The sequence below is a fragment of the Falco cherrug genome, chromosome 15 (assembly GCF_023634085.1).
Source record: "Falco cherrug isolate bFalChe1 chromosome 15, bFalChe1.pri, whole genome shotgun sequence".
Lineage (NCBI taxonomy): Eukaryota > Metazoa > Chordata > Aves > Falconiformes > Falconidae > Falco > Falco cherrug.
In genome coordinates, this window is record NC_073711.1 from 4359168 (window position 1) to 4385301 (window position 26134).

General features: G+C 41.5%; 1 protein-coding gene across 1 annotated transcript in view; it reads left to right on the plus strand.

The window, feature by feature from the left end:
- CAPN6 (calpain 6) overlaps positions 1-26134 on the plus strand; it is a 72468-nt gene that overhangs the window by 19005 nt on the left and 27329 nt on the right. The window contains 11 exon segments of the mRNA XM_055727257.1: positions 12557-12625; positions 12627-12704; positions 13150-13270; positions 13273-13313; positions 13315-13358; positions 13737-13929; positions 17663-17856; positions 19557-19634; positions 20817-21012; positions 24138-24260; positions 25904-26106. Of these exon segments, the coding sequence (XP_055583232.1) occupies positions 12557-12625; positions 12627-12704; positions 13150-13270; positions 13273-13313; positions 13315-13358; positions 13737-13929; positions 17663-17856; positions 19557-19634; positions 20817-21012; positions 24138-24260; positions 25904-26106 (1340 nt within the window).

Below are 26134 nucleotides of genomic sequence, written 5' to 3' on the forward strand. Positions count from 1 at the left end.
ATAGAGAATTTCTGTCTTTAAAGGAAATTTATGGTGCTTTGAACACATTGTAGTAGAAACTGAAGGTCTGGATCCCTTCTGTTTTACCCAGAATGTAACTTCAAAACCGTAACTGCAAATGAAACAGCTTGTACTCTCTGGAAAAGTGTTGTGAGTCTGGCCGCTGTGAATGTTCCTGTGGCTGGCAGCAGTCGTTGCAAAAGATGAGTGGATGCTTACTGGGATTGCCAGGATTTCTAAACTGGTAGATCAGGAGGGTAATTTCTCATTGGTGGCACTGACTCATCTGTTGGCCATCACTGACCTTTGTTCAGTTCCTGCTAACTTGATGATTTTCTAAACAGGCAGTTCTGCAGAGCCTGTTTTTCCTTATGTATGTATATGATCTTCTCCTTAAAGATAAGGAAACCCATGTGATCCTTAATGAACTACCATCTGTTCTGATATACACCCTGATCTTTGTACTAACTTTATTTGAACTGATGAAGATGCAGGTCTGTTAGCAGTGGATTTTGTGATAAAATGATTCTGGGTCTTCTGTTTGCTGTATTGGCTTTCTCTGTTTGCTGATGGTTGAATAACATCTTTGTCTTAGGCTCGTGTCAGGCAGATGTAACGTTAGTGTTTAACAAAGGAATTTGAAATGAAGTAGTGAATTCAAATCAGTATGTCTATATCATGTTGGGAAAAAAAAAATAAGCTGGATAAGTGCAGTGAAACTACTATGTAAAGAAACAGCATGATATAAATAAGAAAATAAGTTTCTCATTGTGTCTTTCCAAGCAAGACGTCCCTTGAGTGTCTAAACAATTTAAACACAGAGATGAAACTGTGTTTCCACTGGGATAAAAATCATGGCCAAGTAAACGTTCTGACTGTACCCTGACAGGCTGACTCCTCCCAAGGAGTCAAAGGCTGTTGTCAATGTGTCAGTCTGACCAAATTTTTTCTAGTCTTTGTTTTGGGTTGAACAGGAGAAAGTCTTGTGTCATCAGAGGGAAAACCTTGACAGCGATTGTGAGGTTGGAGTTGCTTGCATTTGACATCAGAGTAGGAGCAGTACCTCCTAGACTGAATGAGGTGGGAGGAAAGGGTGTCTCCAGCCTTGATGTTAAGTAGCCAAGTAATTTCAGTTATATTTAGGGGATGCTCTGTGATGTGCAGGACTGACTAGTGTTGATGGAGAACACTGAGCAGTTAGCAACTTGCCATTGGGCTCTTTTTTCCTTTTGGCCTTTCTTTTTCCCAGCAGAGGAAGCACAACTACAGTTATATTGCCTCCAAGCCTGTGTCTTGTCTTGGCCCTCACAATGCTTTACTATAGACCCTTTTCAACCCAGTCTGGTAAATGGGTAGATGTTTTGGTGAAACTACAGGTGCCACGAAAGCAGGCAGTTGAGTAGGAGTAGGACAACCTGGGAAAAGGTTTGTCCTTTAGTAGATACCAGAGTGCCAACAAGTGGGGGAGATACCAGCAAGCAAGCTTCCTAAACAGATATGTGAGATATGGAAGTAGTTTTCGTATTGATTCCTTCTGAAATGTGTTGAGTTGATAATAGAATGTGGGGAAGAACAGCAAATGTGAGAACTTAATGCAAGAGGCAGAACTAGAAAGGAGTGTGCCTGGTTAAAGTGTGAATTAAAGTGATTTTATGACTATAGTGGCAATACTGGCCCTCATTTGGCATCATCAGCTTCAGACATGGCATATTAGCCACGCAATTACCCTTAAAAATTTACCCTTTAAGCACCTAATATGATTCCTTCAGTTTCAAAAACTTCCTGAAGTTTTGACATAATTAGAAGGAAAGGGTCTTACCCAAAAATATTTTATTTGTTTTGGTCGTCTAACAGTGACCTATCCTAAGCAAAATAAAAGCTAACCTACGTGGAAGGGAAAGCATGTGCTTGATTGCCTGGTAGGGATGAGAACTGTGACTTTGCTTAAGTATCTTACTTTGGAAATCACTGTTCTGAGTTTTTCCATTTCATCACTCCACACTGAAGAAACTTATCTCATGTGCTGATAACTTCATTGTTAAATGAACATCTTTCCACGATAAGGTTTTAAAAGATGTTTTAGAAATAGGAGCTGCTGTTCATTTTCATGATGTGTAAATAAAATTCTTTCTGGTAGTTTCTGTGAATTTATGAGGGATGATCCACTGATTTGGCAGTGTCATAAAAATGCTTTTAGTATTCAGAAGTAAAATGAATGCTGCTGTGTCATTTTTGGTGCAATATTGTTTATAGCTCAGAATTTGAACTCTTAGGCAAGCAGTGAGATTCCTGAAAATGGAAAAGGTTGTTGGTTGTTCAGAGTGTCAAACACACATCACTTATTTTTGGTTATATTTGGTATATTTGGTTCTCTCTCTCTCCACTGGTCTATTTTTTTTTTTTTTCATTCCTTAGCATCATTTTCTGTACTCTCTTTAGCTGCAATTCGCAACATTGATGACCTCTGTGACCACTCTGATGGGTGCTGGTGTTTATCCTCACTTCGTAATACTTTGCTGCCCTGATGTTTGCTGGCACCTAGGCAGCGCTAGACGCTGGTGCCACAGCCGACTCCCAGTCTGGACAATGAATGGGGGGCTATACCAGAGGCTCGAGGAGTAGCCTGATGGATGGCTTTTATTCTAGAGCTTTGTAGACAAGTGCTCTGATACAGTTTGGATGGTGTGAAAGCACGGTGGTTCTCTGCAAGGTATTGGGCATACCTCTGTGTTACTAAGAGGCAAATACCCTCTGTTTTACATGATCTTAGGGTGATCTTTGACAGAACGGATGTTCAGACTAGAATTTAAGAGTCTGATCTATGTCCTGTTGGAACTGAGAGACTCCATTGACTCTGACTTACGTAGGCTCAGAAAATCTGAGTTATGCTGGCTAGTACCAAAATTTCTGTTTTTAAAAAAAAATTTTCAAAATTCAAATTTTTTTATTTTTCAAGTCATTAATAGTTTAAGAAGCTTGTACCTTATGATCAGGATTTTTTTGTACAAGTGTATAGTTCCTCTTTTTATGTTATGAAGCAAATATCTAGTTCAGAATGGTGTAGCATTTATCACAATTTCAAAAGTGTATCTGAGAGGTTACAATGGCTACGGCATGCACTGTTATCCCAGGTATTACTTTTTTTTCTTTTTTTTTCTTTTTTTTTTTTTTTCTTTAACCAAATAAGTGGGGGAGAATGCCTCAAGATGCTGTCTGACAAAGATGAGGTGACTGGGAGAAGAGGATTTGTATCTTCAAGAAAGTGTCTGAGATAAATGCACAATTAGTAGATACCGGAATCTAGGCTGAAACTAAAACCTAATTTAAAAGGGATGGGGAAAGGAGGAACTTGTTGCTAGAGAGGTTTATGTTCTTTAATTTTGTGGTTTAAACTTTTTAAAAAAACCCACAGCAACAAACTTAAAAGCTTTTCAACCTTTAAAGTCTGTGTATTGCCATTGGATGAGGAAGAAATATCTCCTTTCAAGTAAAACAAATTACCTCCAGCTTAATCTGAATTTTCACTGTAGACGTTGTTTCTTAGATGACCTGACTTTGGTTTTCCCTTTGTTACAATGCCCAATGTAATAACAAAACAAAACCACCCAGAACAAAACCAAGGATGACTTTGCGGCAATATGCCTAATACTCTTTCATAAACAGTGTATTCCCTTCCTCCTAAAAGGCAGGGATGAAGAATTCAGTCTACATCAGTTACCAACCCCTTGAGACACAGCATAAAGTCAGACAGGACAAGCCGAGAAAGGTCGTGGCCACTGACCCAAAATGATACTTATTATCAGGCAAAGGAAATAGCTGCCTCCCCGGACGGAGATGAACAGTCAGGCGTACAAACCTGGGAACTGTTTATTTCGCGCTGGTCCAGTGCTGAATATTTCACTGCTGTGAAAAATTGGGTGATGTTTTCCAGCCTCCTCTTCTTATTGTTTTTATTTCCCATCTTAGGAAAACAGTCCAAGAACTTGATTGAAAAACATGTTTTGAGGAAGCAGTAAGAAAACATAGTTAAATGGTGGGTGGCCCTTTAGTCTGATGAACTGTGAGTGGGCTTATAGCCCGTGTCTGACCTCAGCTGTATTAGTGTGTGCCTGGAAGTGATGTTAGGGAGTCGCTTTAAATTGACTGTCTTCAAACTTGGCCATCCGTCTGCTACTTGCATTTAATGCAGAGACATTTCCACGGCGTTGGTAGGTTACTCTTTGAAGAAATAGTTAGGCTGGCTTATACCACCTGTTCCTCAAAAGAACTGTACATTCAGTTTTCCTTGAAAATGCCCTCAATTTCTTTCCTTTCCACTGGAGAAAAAAGGCCGATTGGTCTGAGATCCCTGGACTGCTGGCAGCCCGTTTGGAGCAGTCACAGCTTGCTAAGTAGCGCTCCCAAATAAGCGGTTGTGGCACACATGCAGGCTGACTGCACAGCTCAGTGCACTAAGTCTGAATTGTCTGGGGCCCTTCCCCATATGCTGTGTATCCCCTTGCTGTTGTACACATTCTAATCTGTAATAATGATTTTGATTTATGACTGATTTTATTAGTTACTAAGAAACAGATTTGTAATGTTCTTATTCCTGCTGGTAGGCAGCTCATCCAACAAAAGCTCTTTTTTGATGTCTCTGTTCACAGCAGTAAGTGTGAATATTGTCCAGCCTCAGTTAATACATCTACTCTATTTACCCTTTTTTTCATGGAGCATCACTATCTCAAAATCACGATGAATTCTTGTAAAAGCATTTTAACATTGGGTTAGTGGGCCAAAAATGGTGTCCTTGCTGATGAAAAACAAATACTTCTTTGAAGAAATTTAAATACATAAATTTTCAGCCAATTAAAATGAAGCTTTGATTAAATTTTTCTCCCCAACTTATGTCATACTTGCAGTAGCTTTGGAATAACAGAGAATGAAGTTCCGTAGAGGTTGGAATCACAATGAGTGAGATGGGGAGGAAACAAGATATTCCAGGAAAGGCAGCAGCATTATCGACTAAAGTGGTCTCGGGCTGCTCAGTGTATGCTCACTAAACCAACAGTAATCTTTGGGAGATTTTAACTTCAGATCACCAGTTAAAATTTTTAAGAATCTCAGTTAAAATAACTTCTAAAATAGTTCCTAGGTTTTAACCTGTGCTTCTTTTGGATGCGTTTCTTATAACTAGGAGCCTGCTTTTGTGATTTTGATTACTGGTATTATTTGATGAGATTCTCATCAAAGACACAAAGGAAAACATTTTGTGTAGCAACTGTTTAAAAGATACGTGCCAGTTCTGAACTATTAGCTTGGTTGATATGATCAATAGAAAGATAGGCCTCTCTCTAGTGTTGTCAGACTATGAGAGAGGTGGCAAGGTAGTGACTGTAAATTGCCCTTTGAAAGAACTTGTGTACTGGTGAAGAGGGAGTTCAGACACCTACCTGAGAGAACGTGACTGTATCCTGAAGTGAATCCAGTCCCAAGAATGGCATGTGATTGCTGCTGGTGAGGAAAAGTAACACAGATTGTAGCACTGATTTGGAGAAGATAACGAGTACTAGGGGAACAACACAGGAGACAAAGGCTGTTGGCCGGTAAGTTCAGTGAGGAAAAAATGTTATCGTCAAGGCAGCTTTTCTCTAAAAACAAAGTGTTATGAACGTGATGCAGTTCTGTGGAACATTGATCTAAAATACCACAAACTAAGATAGTGCAGCAAGAGACGGTATGATATACTTCTAAGAGGGCCCTGGGAGAACAGACCATCTCTCATCATAGTCTTGAGTGATTTCTGGGATGAAGTGGCATAGGACTCTAAAAACTTTAGTAAACACTTTGTTACTGAGGTTCAGGAAAAGGTCAGCCCTACGGCACATCATTTGTACCCATTCCAGCAACTGTCAGCATTCTGGATGAGAGCAGCTCTAGCGCTCCAAGGGTCAGGTGAAATCTAGAGGCAGCCAAGATACACACCATGTTGCCCAATGTTTGGGATATTTTTTCTTCCAAAACACCGATTCAGATCCTCCCAAAACACACGTCCCATAGGCAGGGCAAGGCTGAAACCCATGGCCTTCACTGAAGTATTAGTCACCACTAGCTCCTAACTGAAAATGGAAAAAAAGAACACTACAAAAATGTCTGTCATGCATTTAGTTTTGTAACAGGATTTATTGGAGAGGAAGGAGGGGGAAGAAGCATTTCTCAATCCCCAAATAACTGAGTTTTCTTTTACTCCAGGCTGGAGCAAACTGGCATACTCTTCCCCTTGTATACGTACAGTTGGGTTTCTGTTGTAAGCAGTATTGTGCGTTATCTTGCCCTCAGAAACTGATGTCGCTGGTCAGTGGGCATGAAGTTTACAAAGGAATTACACAGCCTGAGCTCAGGGTGTACAGACAGAAACTTGAGGGGTAAATCTTCCTTTTGTTGATTTACGTGGTGTAACAGCACTGATGATAAAGCCAGTTCCTGATCTCAGCCAGGGCTGTTTCAGTCTGGATCATACCTGACCCTGGGTTTCTTTTGATGGAGGTTTCTCCAAGAACTGTCCTCTGAGGGGTTAGAGCTATAATCACAGGGCACGACTGTAGCTTAAGACTTGTCTTTTTTCACTCCATAGTGAACATAGGCATAACAAGACTGTGAAAGGCTTTTTGTATGCGTTGAAGTATCTAGCACAGTTGGACTCATTTTTTCTTTTTTAGGGGCTAACTGTAATTGCCTTGGCAAACAGCCTGATCTGGAGAGGGTTTCTATAAACATGCCAGCACAGCTGGGATTTATTGTAGGATAGACAATCTCTTCTACCTCTCCAGCTACACAACCTCAAAATAAGTGCTATCTTTGCTACCTTGCTTTAGATGAGGTTTGGTTCATAGTTAGTTGTAGCCAAAGCTGAATTTTTGCGTCCATATTCAGAAAGAATTGCCTTTCTCCTTGCTTCCCTACACTGTCCTCACTCTTTACAGGATCGACTCTGTGTGATGTAAGGACAGGAGAAGAGAAGAAACCGGAAAGGAATTCTCAGCTCTGACTAATTAAAACTGCTTTTAAAAAATTGAAGGGAATGATGTACTGGGCTTTAAGTAGATCACTCTGATAGAATCAAAGTAAGTGCCTGTCTCCTGTAGGTCTTGTGTGCAAGCAAAGGTAGATTATTTTTTATGTCAGGGCTAGGTCTTTAAAGGGTAGTGGAGAAAGTAATCTCTAAATACTACTGAATCCTTTGAAAAATCTTAGTTGCAAACATCAGTATTGCTTTTTTTTCTTCTTCCCTTTCCCGAGTCTCTGTTTTTCCATCTGAGCCAGCTGACAGGACCCTAATCCATTAAACAGTAATCTTTCCCTTTTCTCAACATTAGAAATCTTTCATAATGTTTTACAGTGCAGCTTCAGTTAATGTCTGTGAAGACATGCAACTAATTAATTAACCCTTTGAATGTCTTTCTCCCTATTTATAACCAATATTGCATAGTGTTTTATGGATATTGGTGTTACTTATGCCAAGACAGAGCTAAGGGAACTTTTTCCTTCAGCTGAATTACTCTAAGATCCAAAGTAGCCACAGCAACCTGAAATTAATGCATATAGTTTTATCAGTTATTGCCTGTAATTTTCTGTGGTGCTTCTGGTCTCAAATAAACCCACATCCTTTCTTCTCGCTCTCTCGCTCTCTTTATGATCATGAGAGTGCAACATGCAAAATCATTTCATAGCTCCAGTGAAATGGGTGGCTGTTATCTCCCATGGTTTTGCATTGTTTTGAAATTTCCTGTAGCAAATAAAAGTTAAGTTGGCCATCTCTCACATTTGTACTACAGTCCAGACATTTCTGTATCTCAGTGAAATTGCTGACTGAAATTTGTCAGACTACAGCAGATGACTGTTAGTCTGATGGTATAAATTGTATTACAAAAAATGTGTTTGTGTCAGATACGTTAATTATGTACCGGATTGATTTCCTTCCAGCGTAGGGGACAGTGGGACAGATCTTGTGACTAAAAGAGGAGCAGTAGATCTCATATAGTTTGACTTCCACAAGACTGGCAATATCTGATAAGTTTCTCCAAAGTATGAAAATTTTGATGAATTCAAACTTATGTAATGGGGATGCATAGCTGATGAAATAAATGACCTGGAGCACTCTCAAACTGACATGTTATTCTTCAGTATTTTCATTACTGCTTTGGATTGAGGGGCTAGAGAGGCATGTACAGGAATGCTGTAGGACACAGACTGGGATAGGATTGCAAGCCAGTTGGCAGAGTTGAGAAATCAAACTTACCTTGATGTCTTGGGAAAATAGTGTGGAATAAATAGGATGGAATTCAGCATTACTTCCTCAATGCAGCCAAGTGCAGTGCTTTGGTATTAAGTGATTTCGTGGCTTGGTTAGGGAAGAAGAATGTGACTAGGCAGCAGTCCATAGAATAGGATTAGACAGTGGATCCCAGGCTGAACACAAGTTAAATATGTGAAGTTCAAGTGAAAAAGACCCGAAAAATGGCATCCCTGCTACAGTAAGCAAGAGCATCAGGCTCTGCTCAGCACTGCTAGAGCCTGATTTTGAGCAGTGTCTGGATTTGGGGCACCACAACTTCACCAGTGATACAAAACATGAAGAACCAGTTATTAAGACTAGAGAAGAGAGACTTGTTAGAGGTTTGAAGATTATATGAGGGGTTGCTGTAGAAAGGAAAGTTAACTGGCTGTTGTCTCCATTCACAGAAGTCTTGGGCTAGCAGAGCAGCTCCAGTGTATTTCTTTAGTGACCAGTGGAGGAAGCATGTGGACTTTATGCAGGTTAGAGAAGCTGCAGTCACAAGTAGGTGAGGGGAAGCCAATTTGGACTCTAGGCGAGTGTTGGGACTGACTAACCTGTCAAGGTCTCTCCCACTGTTTTTTTCCTGCGATCCCACGCTAACCGAGTTTCTCATCTCAGGCTGCTCAGTGTTCTCCCAGTCTGCTCATTAACCAGTTCATTTACATGCTCTGTTACAAAGAGATGAACCAATTAAAATCAGAAAAAGGGGGTTGTGAGCCACTTTATTTCTCACAGCATCAGTGCTGAGTAACACTAAATGTCAGATATTTCAAGCCTACGCAGTGCAGCAAGGATAGGAGATGGCACAAATAGACTTCCATCATGCAAATGAAAGTCTGGTACGAAAATAAGAGCATCAGGGTTTTCAGCAGAACTATGAGCCCCTGCAACCTCTTACTTTGCTTTCAGACTGTGCAGCCTAATTATAGTTCTGCAGATGGTGTTTATTTTATTATGCACATGCGTAAGGGGAGAACTGGGGAGGGCTCTGCATCTTGGATGGTGGAATGCTCCCTGTGGGCATAAATAATATGACAACTGCTTTTATTAGCAGTGTTTGTATCAGAAATAGTGGCTATTATACATTAATGTATAGTATTAAGGTATAGCAAGACCCGAGTAACCTCCTTTAAACTTTTTATTGGAAATGTGAAGATATTTCTCATTTTTACAGCACAGATGATGCAGGCTGGTCCTCAGAAAAGGGGCTGGCGTTAAACCAGTATGTTGACAAAGGAGGTAATTCTAGTGGAACTCAGAACCCAAGTGTTTTAGGTTGCAACGGAGAGGCATCAGGTCTCCTGAACTGCCTGGGCCACATTTCATGTCAGTCTCTCTTCCTTGTAATTCCTCTGATGGTAGTTGGCTTGGTCCTCAATTATGCTAAATTATCACTGCTGGGACCATTATTGGAAAGTTGATTTCCCCCCCCCCCCCCCCCCCCCCCCTTTTTTTTTTTAACATGCTTGAGGCAACCAAAAATGCTTAAAGATCCTCATAAGGACTGCAGAATAACATATTTAAATGTCGTGTTTCTAACCATGTTGGGAGAATTGTGGCTTAGATAGCAAATTGTAAGGAAGCTTTTGAGATTGAATTAGCTATACTGTGTAAGTGGTGAAAAGCAAAAAGCCCAGAAGAGAGCAGAGCTGAAATTAGCTATAGCTTGCACCTGGGTATTATTGTGCATCTCATCCGAGCCACACAGTGACAGTCATCATAGAGGTGTTATAATGGCTTTTGGTTAATGACAAGAGTAACAGCTAATGTCATTTTCTTACCCTGTTCTTTAGTCTCAGAAGTCCAGGGCTCCTAGGCAGTTTAATAAGAGGGGGTTTATCTGGCCGAATCCTGGATGATTTAGTGACTATGGGGGAAACAGGGAGGTGCTGTTTCTAAGTTCTGTTGTTCCATGTTTGTTTTGGACCCCAGTGGTCAGCAAATGCTAATCTCATCCAGAAGTTTTGGCAGTTAACATATGCTGCTCTGTTTTTAATCTGGGGGCTGTGTGAGATGCAAGACACACTTCAATTAAAAAATGACAATTTAACGTGGTTATTTTTAGCAAAGCAAATGAAATAAGAGAAGATATTTGTAATAGACAGTAGTGCTTAATTTCTTTCAAATCCAGGTGAAAGTTTTGGCTTTCTCTAATGACATAAAAGTTTGGGCAATTTTAACCCTGAAGGCTCCATTTATCCCTTGTTTATTATGCTAACAAAATAACATTTTGAAGAGAAAAACAAACTAGAAATTATTACTGCCAGAGATGCATGGAAATGGGATATGAAACTTGAGTCTACCCAGGCTGGGTTTGGAATGTGTGCTATCACCATGAAGGCCAAGTAGTCAGCTGATGGTAACCCCTGCAACAGGCGACTGGGTTGATTTACAGCAGCTGAAGTGCTAGCCTGTTCCCGCTGCTGTTCCATACCAGAGCACCCAGGCATATTGAATGAATCTGTCCATGATGCAGATGAGTGCCTTATACATGGCCAGTTTTCCTCGTAGGCACCATTTCATTATTCAGAATTTTACTAAGATCTGTTAATAAGCTTTGAAATTTCTCTAAGTGAAGATACATGGAAGAAATACTGACTAAAGAACAGTGCCATACAATGATCAGTTACTTGTTTCCCAAGAGGCATTTTAAATTTCTACCAATTGTTATTTAATGAGAAAAGCTTCATGCCAAAAATATCATTTTCTTAAGGAAAACAGGAGCAGCTCCATGTATTACACACCGTGAGCTGACTTCAGGCTGCCATCTGCTAAACCAGCCAGGAAAACAGGCTTTCAGCTCAGCACTGAAGTGGTTCTTTTCTCTGAAAAGTTCAGCTGGCACTGATTTGTCACAGTCCCATCAAAAGAAAGACTGAGGGGTTTTGACATGCCTGTGGTGTGGAGCCAGCCTTGGATTGCAATCTTGGTATTCTGGGATCATCATCTATAATTATCAAAGGGCACTGAGAATCCATGAGGGGGAGGAGCACAGCTCCTTTTTCTGCTGCTGATAACTGGAAAAACTGCAGTAAATTTGATGTCTCCTGCCATTTTGAGGTGAGAGTGAGTTAGTTATTCTGCGTTTCTAATGCCTGGATATAAGATCATTTCCATCCCACAGTGCTGAAATTTACGGTTACTCTTATACTGCGAAAGAGCAGAATTTCTTACCACTGTCTGCTCTTCCATCCTCTTAACCAGTCAGGAAAAGTGATGATTCACACAAGAGTGTCATGAGTAATCACTGGGTTGAAACCAGTAGATTCCATATCAGCTATGGGTTGTCAGAGTGCCTGTTTTCTGAAGCGTTGCTTGGGAGGTTCTCTCTGGGACTGTGAGGCCACAAACATATCCTTTCAGCAGAAACCCTCTGCCTAGGATTTCTTGGTAACAAACACAATACTGCTGCAAGATGTACCCCTGTGGCTTTCCCATGTTCAATGATACTTAGAGGTGCTTCTTTTAGTGCCTTGATCCACAGGCTATAAAGGCACAGCAAGAGGCAAGCTAGTGAGGAGTGGAGGCATCACAGGAAGAGCCCAGCTGTGCTCTGGTGAGAATCTGCGTGTAAATAGAGATGGAGCCAGGAAAGCAATGGGAGAGGAGGAATGAGTGGCTCTAATAAGAGCCAGATAAATGAGAAAGATGAGACCCGGAGAAGAAGAGGTATATTTCACAGGTGTGTGTTCTCTGCCTTTGGTGCTGGGTGGCAGGGGCCGTTGCAGTAACTCGTGCTGTTGGTGGAGGGGGGGTTTTGAGTATGTCAGCCAAGGGGAGTGGCAATGAAAGAAGAGGAGCTTAGAGTTCTGGTGTCAGTAGCATCATTTCTAGCTGCTTTTCTTCACAGGTTGGGTTTTTTTTTTGTCAAAAAATTTCCCTCTAATGCTTCTTCCCTTCTCCTTTCACTTACCTTCTGTGCATTAGCTGCTGCAATGCCAAATAAGTCTTCTAAATGCTGAATTCATTCCAGTCCTCAAAGATCACCTTCAGCTAAGGGCAGGACTAGGAACTCTGGCAAAAAACCAGCAGATCCTGAGGGTGCAAGAACGTAAATAATCCTGTATACCCTGACTTTCAAATATACTTGGTGCCACCAGATTTCTTAACTTCCTGGTACAGAAATTCTGTGCTTCAGTGGCAATGTGATGCAGAAAAAGTGTGCAGAGGAATAGCTGGGAAGATGCTGTGATCATTTCTGGAGTGGAGTCCTCAGTAATCTCTGGTTTGCTTTGTTAGGACCTCTGTGAAGACCCCCGCCTGTTTGTGAATGGAATCAGCTCCCACGACTTACACCAAGGCACCCTGGGGGAACTGCTGGTTTGTGGCTGCATGCTCCTGCTTGGCTCTGAGGAAGACCCTCTGGCAGCGGGGTAGGTGGTGTTTGGTGCAGGAAATAAAGCTAATAAACCTTGGTTGTTTCCCTGCCAGTGGTTTTCCCTCTAGGATTAATGTACCTCTCATGAGTGGTGAATTTTTGTGGATTCAAATTTTCCCTTTCTTTGGAAGTTTATTTTTCATCTTATGAGATCTCCCACTCCACAGTCCCATTAAGCACCAAAGAGATATAACAAAGCCAGAGAGTACAATAGGTTCCATTTGTCTTTCTCTGCAGGTCAACTTGAATTTTACTTTCCTAAAAGATTTTTTGAAGTGGGACTATGTTTGGCTTTGTACCAAATTCACCAAATTTTTTTCCACTGCTTCATCTGTGTAATGTCAACTGCTCATAAAGCTGAATACCAGCATGGTGCATGCTCCAGGGCAGTCTGCCCTCTGAAAGAATCTTAACACACTGCATTTGGTGAACTTTCCCTTCCGTGGTTTCTCAGGTGATTCCAGACTTTAACGAACAAGAATGGGACCCTAAAAACCCAGAGAAGTATGCTGGGATTTTCCGTTTCCGTTTCTGGTGCTTTGGAGAATGGACAGAGGTGGTCATTGACGATCTGCTGCAACAGTGGACGGGAAGTTGATCTACTGCCATTCCAACGTAAAAAAATGAATTCTGGTGTGCGTTACTGGAGAAAGCTTATGCAAAGTATGAGCTAGTTCATTGTCCTTTTAGTCCTCAGCACTATCCCTTCTATCCGTTTGTTTGTCTTTCAACTCTATCTTACTTTCCATAGATTTTAGATTTGCTACTAGTAGAGAACCTAAAAAAGATTGAAAACTCCTTTAAATCTGCACAGAGGAGGGGAATGAGTGCAATGTACTCTACTTCAGCAGGCCAAATCCTTAAGGATTATTACATTCCTTTCCTAGAAACCCAGCAAAGGTTTATTTGCAATCTGCTGTTCTGTTTTGTCCTGTTTTGGTTTTTCCTTGGTGAGACACAAATATATTGTCTACGTTCACGCCAAATTAGAGCACTTCTAACAGCCACTTGATAACTGAGAATGTTCTGTGTTTCCTCCAGGCTGGCTGGATCTTATGAAGCCCTAGATGGAGGCAGTGCTGCAGATGCAATTGTGGATTTCACTGGAGCCGTGGCAGAATCTATTGATTTGGTACAGGGCAAATACGGTGAGATTATTTCTGAGCAAATGAAGCTGTTTGAAGACTTGCTGAAAGTGCATAAAAGAGGCGGGTTGATCAGCTGTTATATTGCGGTATGTATAGAGAGCTGGATTTTAAGTTAATTTCAATGAAAAAAAATCTGGAAAAAATACCATTATTAGTATAAGTATATTGAGTATGTCCTTTATTTGTATGCTTTGGAAAAGCTTCATATGGAAAAAGCTAGCAAGCTGGCGGTGTTGTCAGCCAAGTACAGCATTCCATGAGCCACTAAATACAATCACAAAACCGCAAGGCCATTCGTGCTGCCACTTAACTTTGGATCTGAAACGCTATTCTTTCTGAATGGTCATAGTTGTGTATTGACCCGAGGTTAATCCACCTATAATGCCCTAATTTACAGACCAGATGGCAGCGTTCAGTTTCTTTATTTCTTAGGGAAGTCTGTTTACAGAAAACAGTTCTGCTGGCACTGGGCTGCTGAGACTTCCTGACTTTGGTTGTGGTGATGGAGTCATCTCCTCAGTGTGACACTGGAGTGGAGCTGAGCTGCAAGGCCGAGCTTATTGGTTATTCGGGTATTACTGCTTGTCAATAAGACTCCCCATTAGAACTAGCCAGCAAAACTTGCCTATGCTGGCTGATGTGAGACAGCTAGCTCAGGTGCCTACTTGAGGAGGCCATGACCCTGAAGTTCCCTTAGTATTAGAGAGGGGATGGCTTCCCCAAGGATGATGCAGGATTGCCTTCTGTGGAAGCTTTACCTCTCTCCATTCAAGGTGCTAGAAGGCAGATGAGCTGCAGCTTCACAAACCACAGGCAAACAAGACCTTGCACAGCCCCTCGCAGAAGGAGGGAAACCAGTGACAGCCAGGCTTAACTCGCCTCCTGTCAGTCTGCGATGTCAGGCCATGACTGGGTAGCACTGAAATTCTCACCTCGTCTGAAGCTGTTACTGCACGTGGAGGGCTAACAAACTGCCATTGCACCTGAATATTTCCTAGGAGATTGCTTTTAAATGATTTTTAAAGTGCAGCCTGGAGGAAAGGGATTGTTCTTTAGAAGTTGCAGGATTGGCATCTAGGTGCACTTCAGCATCTTATTCCCATGCCCTCTGCTTCCAATTTAAGGCCTTAGCTAAGGCTAATCTTACCTGGATTTAGTTAAATCACTTAAGCACTTTGCTTTAATTACCCTGTCTGTGAAACAAAGATCATATTACCGTAGCACTTAACTACTTCATAGCTGTAGTGTAAGTGCTAAATCCATGGTGAACTGGTGGGCCCCCACGTTTTTGTTCATGCAGAAATTCTTGCAAGTGTCATGGTAGTTGCAGAGTTACCTGGAACAGAAAATCAGCCGTGTTTGGAGATGCCTGAGAACACTATCTGTTTAGCTGGCCCCATGCCATGTACTGCCCTGTACCGGTGCCATGGTACTGAAGAGGAGCATGTGGTACCTTCTGAGAGATGAATTTGAACCTTAGAACTCAGCTGGGATAGAACAGAAGTCTTGAACTGTCACTCCCAGCAACGTCAGGCAGTGGCTCAAACAAATTCTTCTAGGTCTTCGGTGTTTGTTTTACCTTTTTCAAAAGCTCTGAATTTTTATTTAGAAATAATTCCATCTGATTTGTTCAGACCAGACTGGCAGACCAGACTTCCTGGTGTGTATTGTTGTTGTAAACATTGTTTCTGGGGTGATAAGTTGCTCCCAAAGGCTAAGACAGTTCAGTTTCTTGACGTGGATCTGGTGAGGAGATAGGCGAAGTACAGGGAGTTATATTTTAAAAAGCAATTAATGAGACAGTTGTAACACTTTCACTTCTTCCTGGCACGTATTTCTGCCAGTCAAACGCAGATGCTTCTAAACATTGTTTACACAGAAGCTGTTCCTATTGGTTTGGCTTGACTTGTCTGCATTTACTGCTTTTTGATAGATGTATTATACCTAGAACAAAGCTTGCTAGATACAGAGTGTTTAATACTCAAGTGGCTTCATTGCTGACTTACAAACACTTCATCATTTTCCTTAGATTAAAAAAATAGTCCTGAGCTTCACCATTTAGGAATTTGAACAGACAGTACATGTTTTAAGTATCTAAAATAAATAAATAAGTAAATAAATACCTTCAGAACGAGGTGGGAAAGGCATCCTAGCAGTAAGAAAAGCCTGGGGGTTAATAAAGGCAGCAGGAGAGGTTACAGACTTGGTGCTGTCAAGGTCTCTTGTTTGCTTTTTAGTTGTGAAAAATGCAAGTGAAAGTGTTTCATTGGAGAAAGCCCAAACCCATTGGAGATGTCAGTCAGTCTTGGTGTAACACATGAGCTGATTCTTTAGGAGCCGTTGTCAGTGAAAGGCAAAGAGGTCTTGGTGAGTCTCATAGTTGCCAGACCATCTGTCAGTTCCAATTTGATACATGTTAATATTTTCTTTTTTTTTTTTTCATTTTTTTTCCTTATTTCTTATCTTTGGGGACTGAACACTGTTGTATTAGTGCAACATTTGCCTTAGGAGAAGACCTGTCTGTCTAGACCAGAGAAATTTTGAAATGGGTAAAAATATCTGAGAAAGTGCTGTGTGCATTTTGTAACTCTCGTAAGTCCATCTCTCTCCACCGGAGCAAAGGCTCACTTGATCATTGAGCTCTTAATTAGATTATTACAAGTTTACATGCGAGGATATGCCCTGAGTCATATCTTCCTTCCTTGCTGTCCAAGGGAGTGAGTGTCTTAAGGCCGAATGGGTTATAGGCCAATATAGGTGAGATTCTGAATATGGCTCAGTGCAAAGACGCCGGTGCTGGGCTCTGGTGAGGTGTGAGGAATCCAGAGGTATGAGCATTTTGATTGTTTCTGGCTCAGTAGAAGGGTTGTACCAATGGCACAGCTTTACTTTTCCCACTGTCCTGCCTGGTATGTGTTGCTCAGAAGTAGCATTGTACTGGCCTTGTAAAGGGCCAGTCGTTCAAAGCAACTCCAGCATCTTTATATGATACTGCTTTTCTGGTTTTAGATGTACTTAGGAGATTTTGATCTGGATTAAGTAAATGAAATGGTGGTCTTTTTCAGAGCTTGACAATTTTTATGTATTTTTAGATCAGCATCTGATCAGGCCTGGGTCATCCAGCAGGACAGTTTGCTGTCTGATCACTGCTGGAAACTAGGCTTCTTGTGTAAAGTTTACGACAAGCAAACCCAGTTCCTAAAAAAGCCAACAGATCTGCCACTTGCCGTGTAAGAGAGGCCTGCCAGGTCATGAGCGAGGTACAGGACAGGTTTGACAAATGGCTAGAAGTTTTCCTGCCTGTGCCTCTATTTTTACCCACTGCAAGTACTTCTTCCTGGGTATCAAATTTACCCCAATACAGAAACAGGTATGGGACTCACTGGCTAAATCCTTAGGCCCTACAAAGTGTCCAGTTGAGGACACCACCAGAGAATGCTATGTCTAAGCACAGTCATCAATATCCAGAAGACCCTCAATATTCAGAAGAACCATTTTGTGAAGGTGACAAGATTTTGGAAGGTTGTCCATCAGCCCAGTCTTTAAGTCTCTGAGGCCAGGAGGAGACGGACTGTCTGTAGCAGGCAGTATTCTGCTATGTTCTGGACTTCTGTCTGCTAGGACTCGTCTGGCACTGTCATGCAAAAGACCAGACTAGTGAGCTACTGGTTTTGAGTCCCAGTAGTTTTCCTGTATAGTCAAACCACTTGGAAAGGGAATGTATGAACATGTAGCTGTCAGGTCCCTCAATAATGCAACTTTTTCTTTTTTTCTTTTTTTTTTTTTTTTTTTTTCCAAATGTCATTCTTGGTGCTAAAGGTTTCCTCTGGAGGTCCCAGTGAAGTGGAGACAGAGATGGGTCTTGTCATCGGCCATGCCTACTCAGTGACTGCAGTTCGGAAGCTGCGCCTTGGAGAAAGGCTCATATTCTCTTTTAAGGCAGAAAAGCTGTTCATGATCAGGTTGAGAAATCCCTGGGGAAAAAGGGAGTGGAACGGTGCCTGGAGTGACAAGTAAGTGCTGTAAATCCAGTGTTGAAAGGAATGAAACCGTAATTAGGGCCACTGGACATTAGATGCATGGTTAAACACTGTTGACACACAACATCAGTCTGCAATACTCGGAGGTGGCTGAACTGTTGTGCCATTTCTTCCCAAGTACAGCATTCTCTGAGCAAATGAGCACATCCTGGAGGAGCCAGGAGGTTATGGCTTCCTGGGCCTTAGTCTACTGTGTACGTCATTGTTCTGGCACACTGGAAAGTAGGAAAATAGCCTACAATTAAGGTGATGAGTCAAGAACATGAGGTTTGTTCCCAGCTTCACCACTGAGTTTGCTTGTGACTCAGTTTCTCATCTGTAATTCCTAGCTGCTGGGGATAGTATGTCTTTTATTCTTAGATAATTTAAGTGACCAGTGAAAAATGCTGTGAAATTGCCACATTCATGATTTCTTGAATTATTTTCTAATGAATTTTAATGTGGGCCATGAGCTTAACAGGCACCTCTACAGAGAGAGAAATGATTGCTGGAGGGGATGCATTTGCATTCTATCACTGGCAATTTGCACATGGAAAATGTTTAACTAGGATGTTACAGTTCAACACTGCTTACCAGCCACTGTTACCGTTTAGTAATGCAGTGTTCTTAACAGCAGCATATTAAGTTCTTATCTTCCATACTTTAGCTTGCAAAAATGTATTGGTTTCAAAGGGCTTGGACCAGGTAGAATATGAAGAAAGTGCAGAAGAGCTACTGTGTCTTGTTTAACTTCAGCTGTTTGTGGTTCTCCACTAGTTCTTGTCATGGCACAGCTGCCACTCATTCCGGTAGAAGCACTGAGGGCTCTGAGGTTGGCCCATGGGTTTTGGCCTAACAGAATTAAATTAAGAATTTCCAAATAGGTTAAGAGATTGTCTGTTATGGCAAGCAACCTCTCTTCCTTCCTGCCAACCGCCTTCAACTTTATCCTCTTAAGTACTTTTGGAAAGGAATTGTGGCTCTATCTAATGTAACACATTAGGGAAGGGGCTTATGCTGTCTTCTATCATGTTGTCTGCTTTAAGCATCAGCCTGCTTGCATTTAGAACACTGTGCTCCCCTGCAGTCAGTGGAAAGAGGCAGGTGCCTCCAGGGAGCAATGCAGGGCACGGAGCAGGTAAGTTATATGCTAATGCAGGCCATGAAGTGTCTATGCGATGTAGTGTTACTGTGGAAACTGGACACTAGGCTCCTGCTGCAACAGTTTCTGCTCAAAGGCTCTCTAGGGAAATCTCAGACCTCAGGCCTGTTTTATTTAAAGAGATTGAAAGACAGAATACTCTGGTCTAAGTGAAGTGTTCAATAAAGCTCCTGAGGAGGAAAACCAGGTTTCTTTTGAAGGGCCTTCAGGGAATGGAGTCAATCTCATATGACCTTCCAAACCAGCTGTTTAAGGGAGGGTGTGACAAAGGAAATCAATAAGGTTCTGCTCTAGTTGTGCCAATTGCCCATTCATCTCTCTTTTTTAGTAGCTTTCAAATCAATTATGTTTTAAAACTCCTCCTGTAAGCCCCACAATTTCTTCCTGAATATCATCTATCCTTTCAGTACTCCAGTGTTACCTTTATAACAAGGGACCATGGGAGAATTTTGCTCGCAAGTTTTTTTTTCCAAGGGGAGAGTATTTAATTTAAGTTATTAATCATCTTTCTTGTTTCCCCACCCCCTTTTAGTTCTGAGGAGTGGAAGAAAGTCAGCAATTCAGAACGTAAGAGCTTGGGACTCACTCTCGAAAATGATGGAGAGTTCTGGTGAGTGGGAACCACGTGAAGGGTTTGGAGATACTAGCTACACTGAGTAATTGCCACGAATTCTGCCATTTAACAACTTTGAAAACAACTCCCCAAATGGATAAGATTATGCAGTCCTGGCACAAGGTCTGTTTCTTTTAAACTCCCAAGGGATGACAGAGAAAAACAGAAAAAATGGATTAAAAACTAGTAGAACAAAATTAGTAGCTCTTAGTAAATATAAGTTTCAAATATCCTCAAACCCTATTATCTATATTTAGGAAATTCACTCAGAATCCAAGACAACACATGTGCTGGTTTACATCACAGAATGCCAAATATTGAACACACTGCCAATCCTGTTTACTGACTACTGTGCCTGTCTGTAGCATTTCTAGGTCAACCATGGCTGAGGTATCTGTAAATACAGTTGCAGCCAAAGAATTTTGGTATTTTTCAGTGCTTTCCACCATGGGCACAAGAAACGTTAGTTCTCTACAGATTCTCTAGAACTCTAATGATTTTGATTCTACTTAAAGCTTAGATACACCAAGGCAACTTCTTCGGTAGATCATCCGTATTGAATCAAGTGTGCTGGTAGGGCTTAGCATGAAAAGCCTTCTGTTTGCTTGGCTTTGTCAGAACTGGCAACTGGAAGCCAGCTGTGGGGCTTGGTTGTGGGCCATTAATAAGCCAGGACATGATGGTAGTTCAGAGATACCAAGCTGTTAGAGATTAATGTGTTTTAACTGCTCTGCAATCCAGTCTGTCGCTTTAGCAGGCCCAGGTTATGGCACTCAGATGGTGCTAAATGAAATCTATGTTCAGAGTAGAGAGGTTTGAGTCATGCTTAGGGACAGATGTAACAACAAGGACCATGATAATGAGGAGTGGATAGTGATTTGGTTGCAGGATATATCTTGTGCCTGTGCAAAATGTATGTCATCAGATCCAGCTTGGTAGATGCAACCTGTCCTTTAGTCATAGTGTGATTGTGGCTTCCAGGTATTTCCACATGTAGAGCTTTCCAGTGAATCAGTTTGTCCGCTGGACAGTTGAGCAAGAGCCTTCTCTTAAATTACTGGAAGATTTTGTGTGTTGTTTTGGCTCTTTGCATAGGTATTTTTATTTTATAAATATACTATTGCATAGGATACTTATTTTAAAATAAACCATTACTTTTCCTGGTGTTCCATGGAACAGGATGACATTTGAGGACTGGTGTAAGAATTTCACTGATGTGGACATCTGCCGGATTGTGAATACCTCCTACTTCAGTCTCCACAAGACCTGGGAGAAGAAAATGATGCATGGGGCTTGGGCAAGGAATTCAGAGCCCCTGCTAAATCGCTCTGGTGGATGCTTTGATAACAGAGAGACCTTCCTTCAGAATCCCCAGGTGGGAATCCCTGCATTTTGTGAGGCGTTGAAGTGTATCCACTTTAGCTAGGCTTTCTGAAGTATCCACCCTGTTTAGGAGTTGGCAGTGAGAACTTGTCAGAAATCTCATTGCTGGTGGTCTGTCCTCTGGGAGTATGCTGATTCGCTGCATGTTTCGGTGATGTCTGTGAAATCTCTCAGAAGAGTTCAGATATTTGTCTAGGACTGATCGTGTTTGGGGCTGGTGAGTCAGACACACCAGGATTAGTGAAGTTCTGCCTGGACTTCTTTCAGTTTCCCAGTGGTAGAAGGGCAGCAAGTCTGGTTTTCTAATGACAGAACTCCGTTCACTTAACACCCTTAAACAGCCTGAGGATTTGGTCCACTGTATTTAGTTAGTATCCCTTTGCATTAGTCTAAGATTCTGAAAGTATCTAGTCTCTTCCCCAAGCTTGCTCTCTCACCAGTGTTACAGAATTTTCCTTGCCTCATCCAACTCGATAACTTTCAAGCTATTCAGTTTATCTGTTCACCCATTCTTACTCCATTTCTCACCTTCCTGCCTGTCTCAGTGTTGTACGTTTTCATCCCGGTGTGCGCAAATTCAGACATAAAACTTCCATTACTGTCAATGAGATCTGGGCATTTACTGCTTTAGTTATTACTTTGAAAATTGACCTTTCTGTTCTTTCATAATTCACCACATACTTTAGAATAATGAAAGATGTTCCTGTGTCTGCTTCTCTGCACTTGTATGGGAGATTTCCATCTGCATCCCTCAATTTTGATAGCAGGATATGGGAGAAGTGCAACAAGCAGTTCCTCACTCTCTGTCTTCTGTCAGTGCCTCATTTCCAGAGGGTGATTTTATTCTGATATTCCCCTGTATGATTCTGGATATATTCCAAGCACTTGTCTGGGTCTCGTATGTAAGTGTTGAGCTGCCACAGAGAACAAAACATACACATTACAGTTGAATGCAATGCCTGATGCAATGGAAGTTCTTTTTATTCCAGTGTTATCTGTAGGGTAGTTGATTAAAAGGCTCTTAATAGCAGTGCTGGAACACATTTATGTTATCTTAGGGCTGTCATAAATTACTGTAGCACATACTGCTGTAATCTAAAGATAACCTCTGCCTGTTGTCCCTGAGTGAAATGCCTGCACTGAGGCCTCCTGTGAAGTTTATCTGTACAGAGAGGGATTGTGACACTTCCAGTCCCTTTAGATAAGGGAATTTAAGCCTAGTAAAATGTATTCCTATAGCCACCTGCTGATTTTCAGATTGTTACCCGTTAGGACATCTGAAATGTCATCTGATTAAAGATCCTCACAGTTGCACACCTCTCATCAGTCCAAGAGAGCTATCTCACACTCTCACAGGTCCCTTTCCACGCTTCTATTTGCCGTGGAACACTCTAGGCTATCTGACAAGGTAACACTGCGTATGGTTCAACAGGGACAAGAATTAAAATGTGCCTTACTAGGTGTTGCTGCATGTTTATATCTTGCTTTTTAGATTCTTTTTGCAGAGGCTTTTTACAATCCCTAGGACTCTCTGCAGGGTCCTGTGCTTTCTCTGCTGCAATGTTGATATAGCACACAAATAAGAGTACAAAGCAGCATAGAATTTCTGCCAAAAACGAGCCAGCCCAGCCTACCAAGCAGTAGTTCTGTAGGAGGCTAATTTGGACTGTAAATACTGTGAACAACTAATGAAGCCCAGAGGCTTGGGAAGGTATTGATTTTCTTTCCAATACTGCTGTGCTTCAGCCAACTCTGCTAGAGGTTGGTGTTTCTTCCATGTGGGTGTGACACTGCCTGAGACAGCCCAGGGTCAGGGATGAGAAATGGGATGGTGCCTTATTCTGCACAGCTCTAACCACAGAGGGATGTGAAGTCATTACAGGGGATCGTTCCACCACAGTAACCAAGGCAATCTCAGTATCTACCTAGAGCAAAGCTTAATGAGGATTTGCTTTTTAGCAGCTCTTGGAGGAAAAAGGGAGGGGCAAATTGAACCAATGATGATATTCCTCTCCATGCTGTCAGAGAATTTCAGCTTAAATCAGAACGTGCACATGGTACCCAGCTGTGCACCGCTGCAGTTTTATGCTTTTATTTGTTTGCTTCACAAAGGTGTTTGAGGATGGAAGAATACAGCATCTGTCTAAACTTGGTATAAATAACACCCTCTTCCCCTGCACTGGTTCTGATGACTCAGATTTGCCCTCTGTATGCATGAAAGAAGCAAAACTTAAAGGACTCTAATAGTAAACAAATTCGAGCGTTTAATTCTTTGTCGTACAAAGAAACACCTATCTGGCCTTTTTTGTCTACTGAAAGGGTACATACTTAGCTGGTCTGGTACTGATACTTAATAATGTAAGCAATTCAAGTTTGATTTATTGAGGCGGGAACTGCTGCCTAAGCTTGAAATAGATTCCTTTGATTGGTCTTAAACCCAAGTTGATTCAAGTTTACTTTGAACAGTTTGGGTAAAAGGTTTGCATGTTAAAAATGCATGTGTCCTTCTCCGCCCCTTTGACTGGGTATTCCTAAGACTTTCAGGAAAACTGAGGAAGTCCAAAATTAGTGGTCCTGTCACTCTTATATTAAATAGAAATTGTAGATGCAGAAAAAAGTTGTAGGGTTTGGGGGTTTTTTAACTAAGATTTGGAAGATTCCTTCATTTGCAGGTCTTATATAAAGATGTTTGAAATGTACAGGCCCTGTTTAGATATTCAAGTCAAAAGAAGTATCAAAAATTATCAAGATCCCATCTTGTCTGTCCACCTTTTTTATCTCACTCCTAATTTATATTTACCTAAATAAAACTTTATTTTTGTCTTTTGCTTTCAGAGGAGATGTTCTCTTCTGCTGTCTCAGCAGTTATTTCGTACTACTGTCTCACGCTGTCTTTGTATGAATTACCTGAAAAAGAAAATAAGATTTAAAGATCCTTATTATTAGCATTAATTTTCAGCTGTGAATATCTGTTAGGTGGATAGCTCTCCTCCTCCCACCCCCAAATGTATTTTCTTTTGCCTCCTTTGTATGCATGCATGTATTTCCTTGGTGATGGCTCTATCCTCAATATCCTAAGGGATTTCTAACCACTTACCCTCTTCTCTCTTCTACTAGTATGTCTTTGATGTTAAGAAGACTGAGGACAAAGTGTTGGTCTCGTTACAACAGGAGGATCGTCGCAAATACAAGAAAGAAGGGAAAGGAGATAGCATCCCAATTGGCTTTGAAATATTAAAGGTAGGCAGCCATCTGCACTCCTGGTGCAGAGTTTGTGCAGCAGTCCTGCTGCGTGCTGGCAGTGAGATCTGGGCAGATCGAGGTATGATTAACGTGGTGGGGCCTGGCTCTCCTCTCAACATGGGCTTTGCATGTGTACTGCACACAGTCACCACAGCTAGCATTAGACAGACTAGTTGAACTCGATTGAATTTAGTTCAATTCAAACTGTTTCGAACAAAAGGAACATAAGTAATTTTTCCCTATTGCAAAAGAATTTTAAGTGCTTTTCCTACCCCAAGCTTTGAAGAGAAAGTAAAAAAAGTATTAATGCTTGAAACATGGAGAGATTTTTTTCTCCTCACTGGAGGCTCCTGCCTCCATTTCATCAGCAAATACAGCCAAGTGAATGGGTTTGAAAAGTCTGCAGTTTTTCCTTTGCCACTTAGAAAAAAGGGTCAAGAATGTTTTTGGAGGCTGGAGTAAATGAGAGAAAATTCAAAAAGGAACCAAAGGGATCCCAATCAGTAATTTAATTGCACTCCTAGGGAAAATTGATAAAAATGAAAACACACAAACTGAAAGGAGGAGGAAAGCAAGAGAAACTGCTATGCATCTACTTCTTCACTGAGGATCAGGATGATTTTATCATCTGTTGCTATAGCTAGTGGGACTACACTGAGTCTGTGGTCCCACCCTAAAAAATAGTAAGTTTTTTACTTACTTACAGTCAGAGCTGCTGACATCTTTGTCACATATCTTTATTTGACAATCACCTGTTAACCACATATATTGAAAGATGTAGTTACAGAAAGTAACATAATTTACCAGGGCTTGGAAAAGAAAATCACACCTTCAGAAAAGTATCAATGCTTTATCTGTTTCTGTTCAATAATTTTTCTGTTTCAGAAGTGGTCTAGCCCACCAGGCTCATATCAGGACTAAAGGCCTTTGGAAGACCATGGCCTAAATTATCTGAAGACAAAAGAGAACTACCAGAAAAAAACATAGGGCTGTCTTTGCTCCCAGGAACTACTTAAGAAATAGTTTTATATTTTAACTGTGCTGTGGCAAATACCAGTTCCCTGAAAAGGATGTGAATAGTTATGCACAGCTTCAAGGCTTAGAACAAGACATAAATGGTTATTCTGTGGGTTTTGTATTCAGGAAAGGGCAATGCAAATACAGCTGTGTGCATCTGGATTGAGAGCCTGCTATGTAAGACCGGAACGCGCTCTCTACATGCTAGAGAAAGAAAGCATATGAATCTCATTCTCATCTAAGGTGGCAGTATAGCTCAGCGGGTGGAGTCCCTGGACTGCGCGTGCTTCTCTGAAAGTATTCCAGACTGTGCAGTCACGTTATGTCGCTGTTAGTGGATACACGTCTGTGCTGCTCCCAGACTTTCACCTCCACTCAGGGGTATACGTGTTTGTACTGATGCAGAACAGCACTGCTTGGAAGCCTGTGTGAGCTAGCACTTGGGGCACTGGGTTGCCCATTAGGACTATCTCTGCCACAGCTTCAGTGGGTGAAAAACCATTTGCCTTTTATTGCACATTTTCTTTTCTGCCTGTGAAAGCTGAGAATATGCAGGGAAAATCCTGCCTGTTAGCTCTGATATCCCTCCTTGCTTTAATCCCTATACTGCTCCGTGGCTGTAGGTGGAGGATAACAGAAGCTACAGACTACACCAGCTCACTGTGCAGGAGAGAGTGGCCACATCTCTCTACATCAACACACGCACTGTATTCTTGAAGAGGATCCTTAAGCAAGGCCGCTATATCCTTATCCCAACTACGTATCATCCTGGCATTGTTACCAAGTTCATCCTCAGGCTTTTCACAGATGTGCCATCAAAACTCAGGTAAGCTGCACTCACAGCTATATGAGAT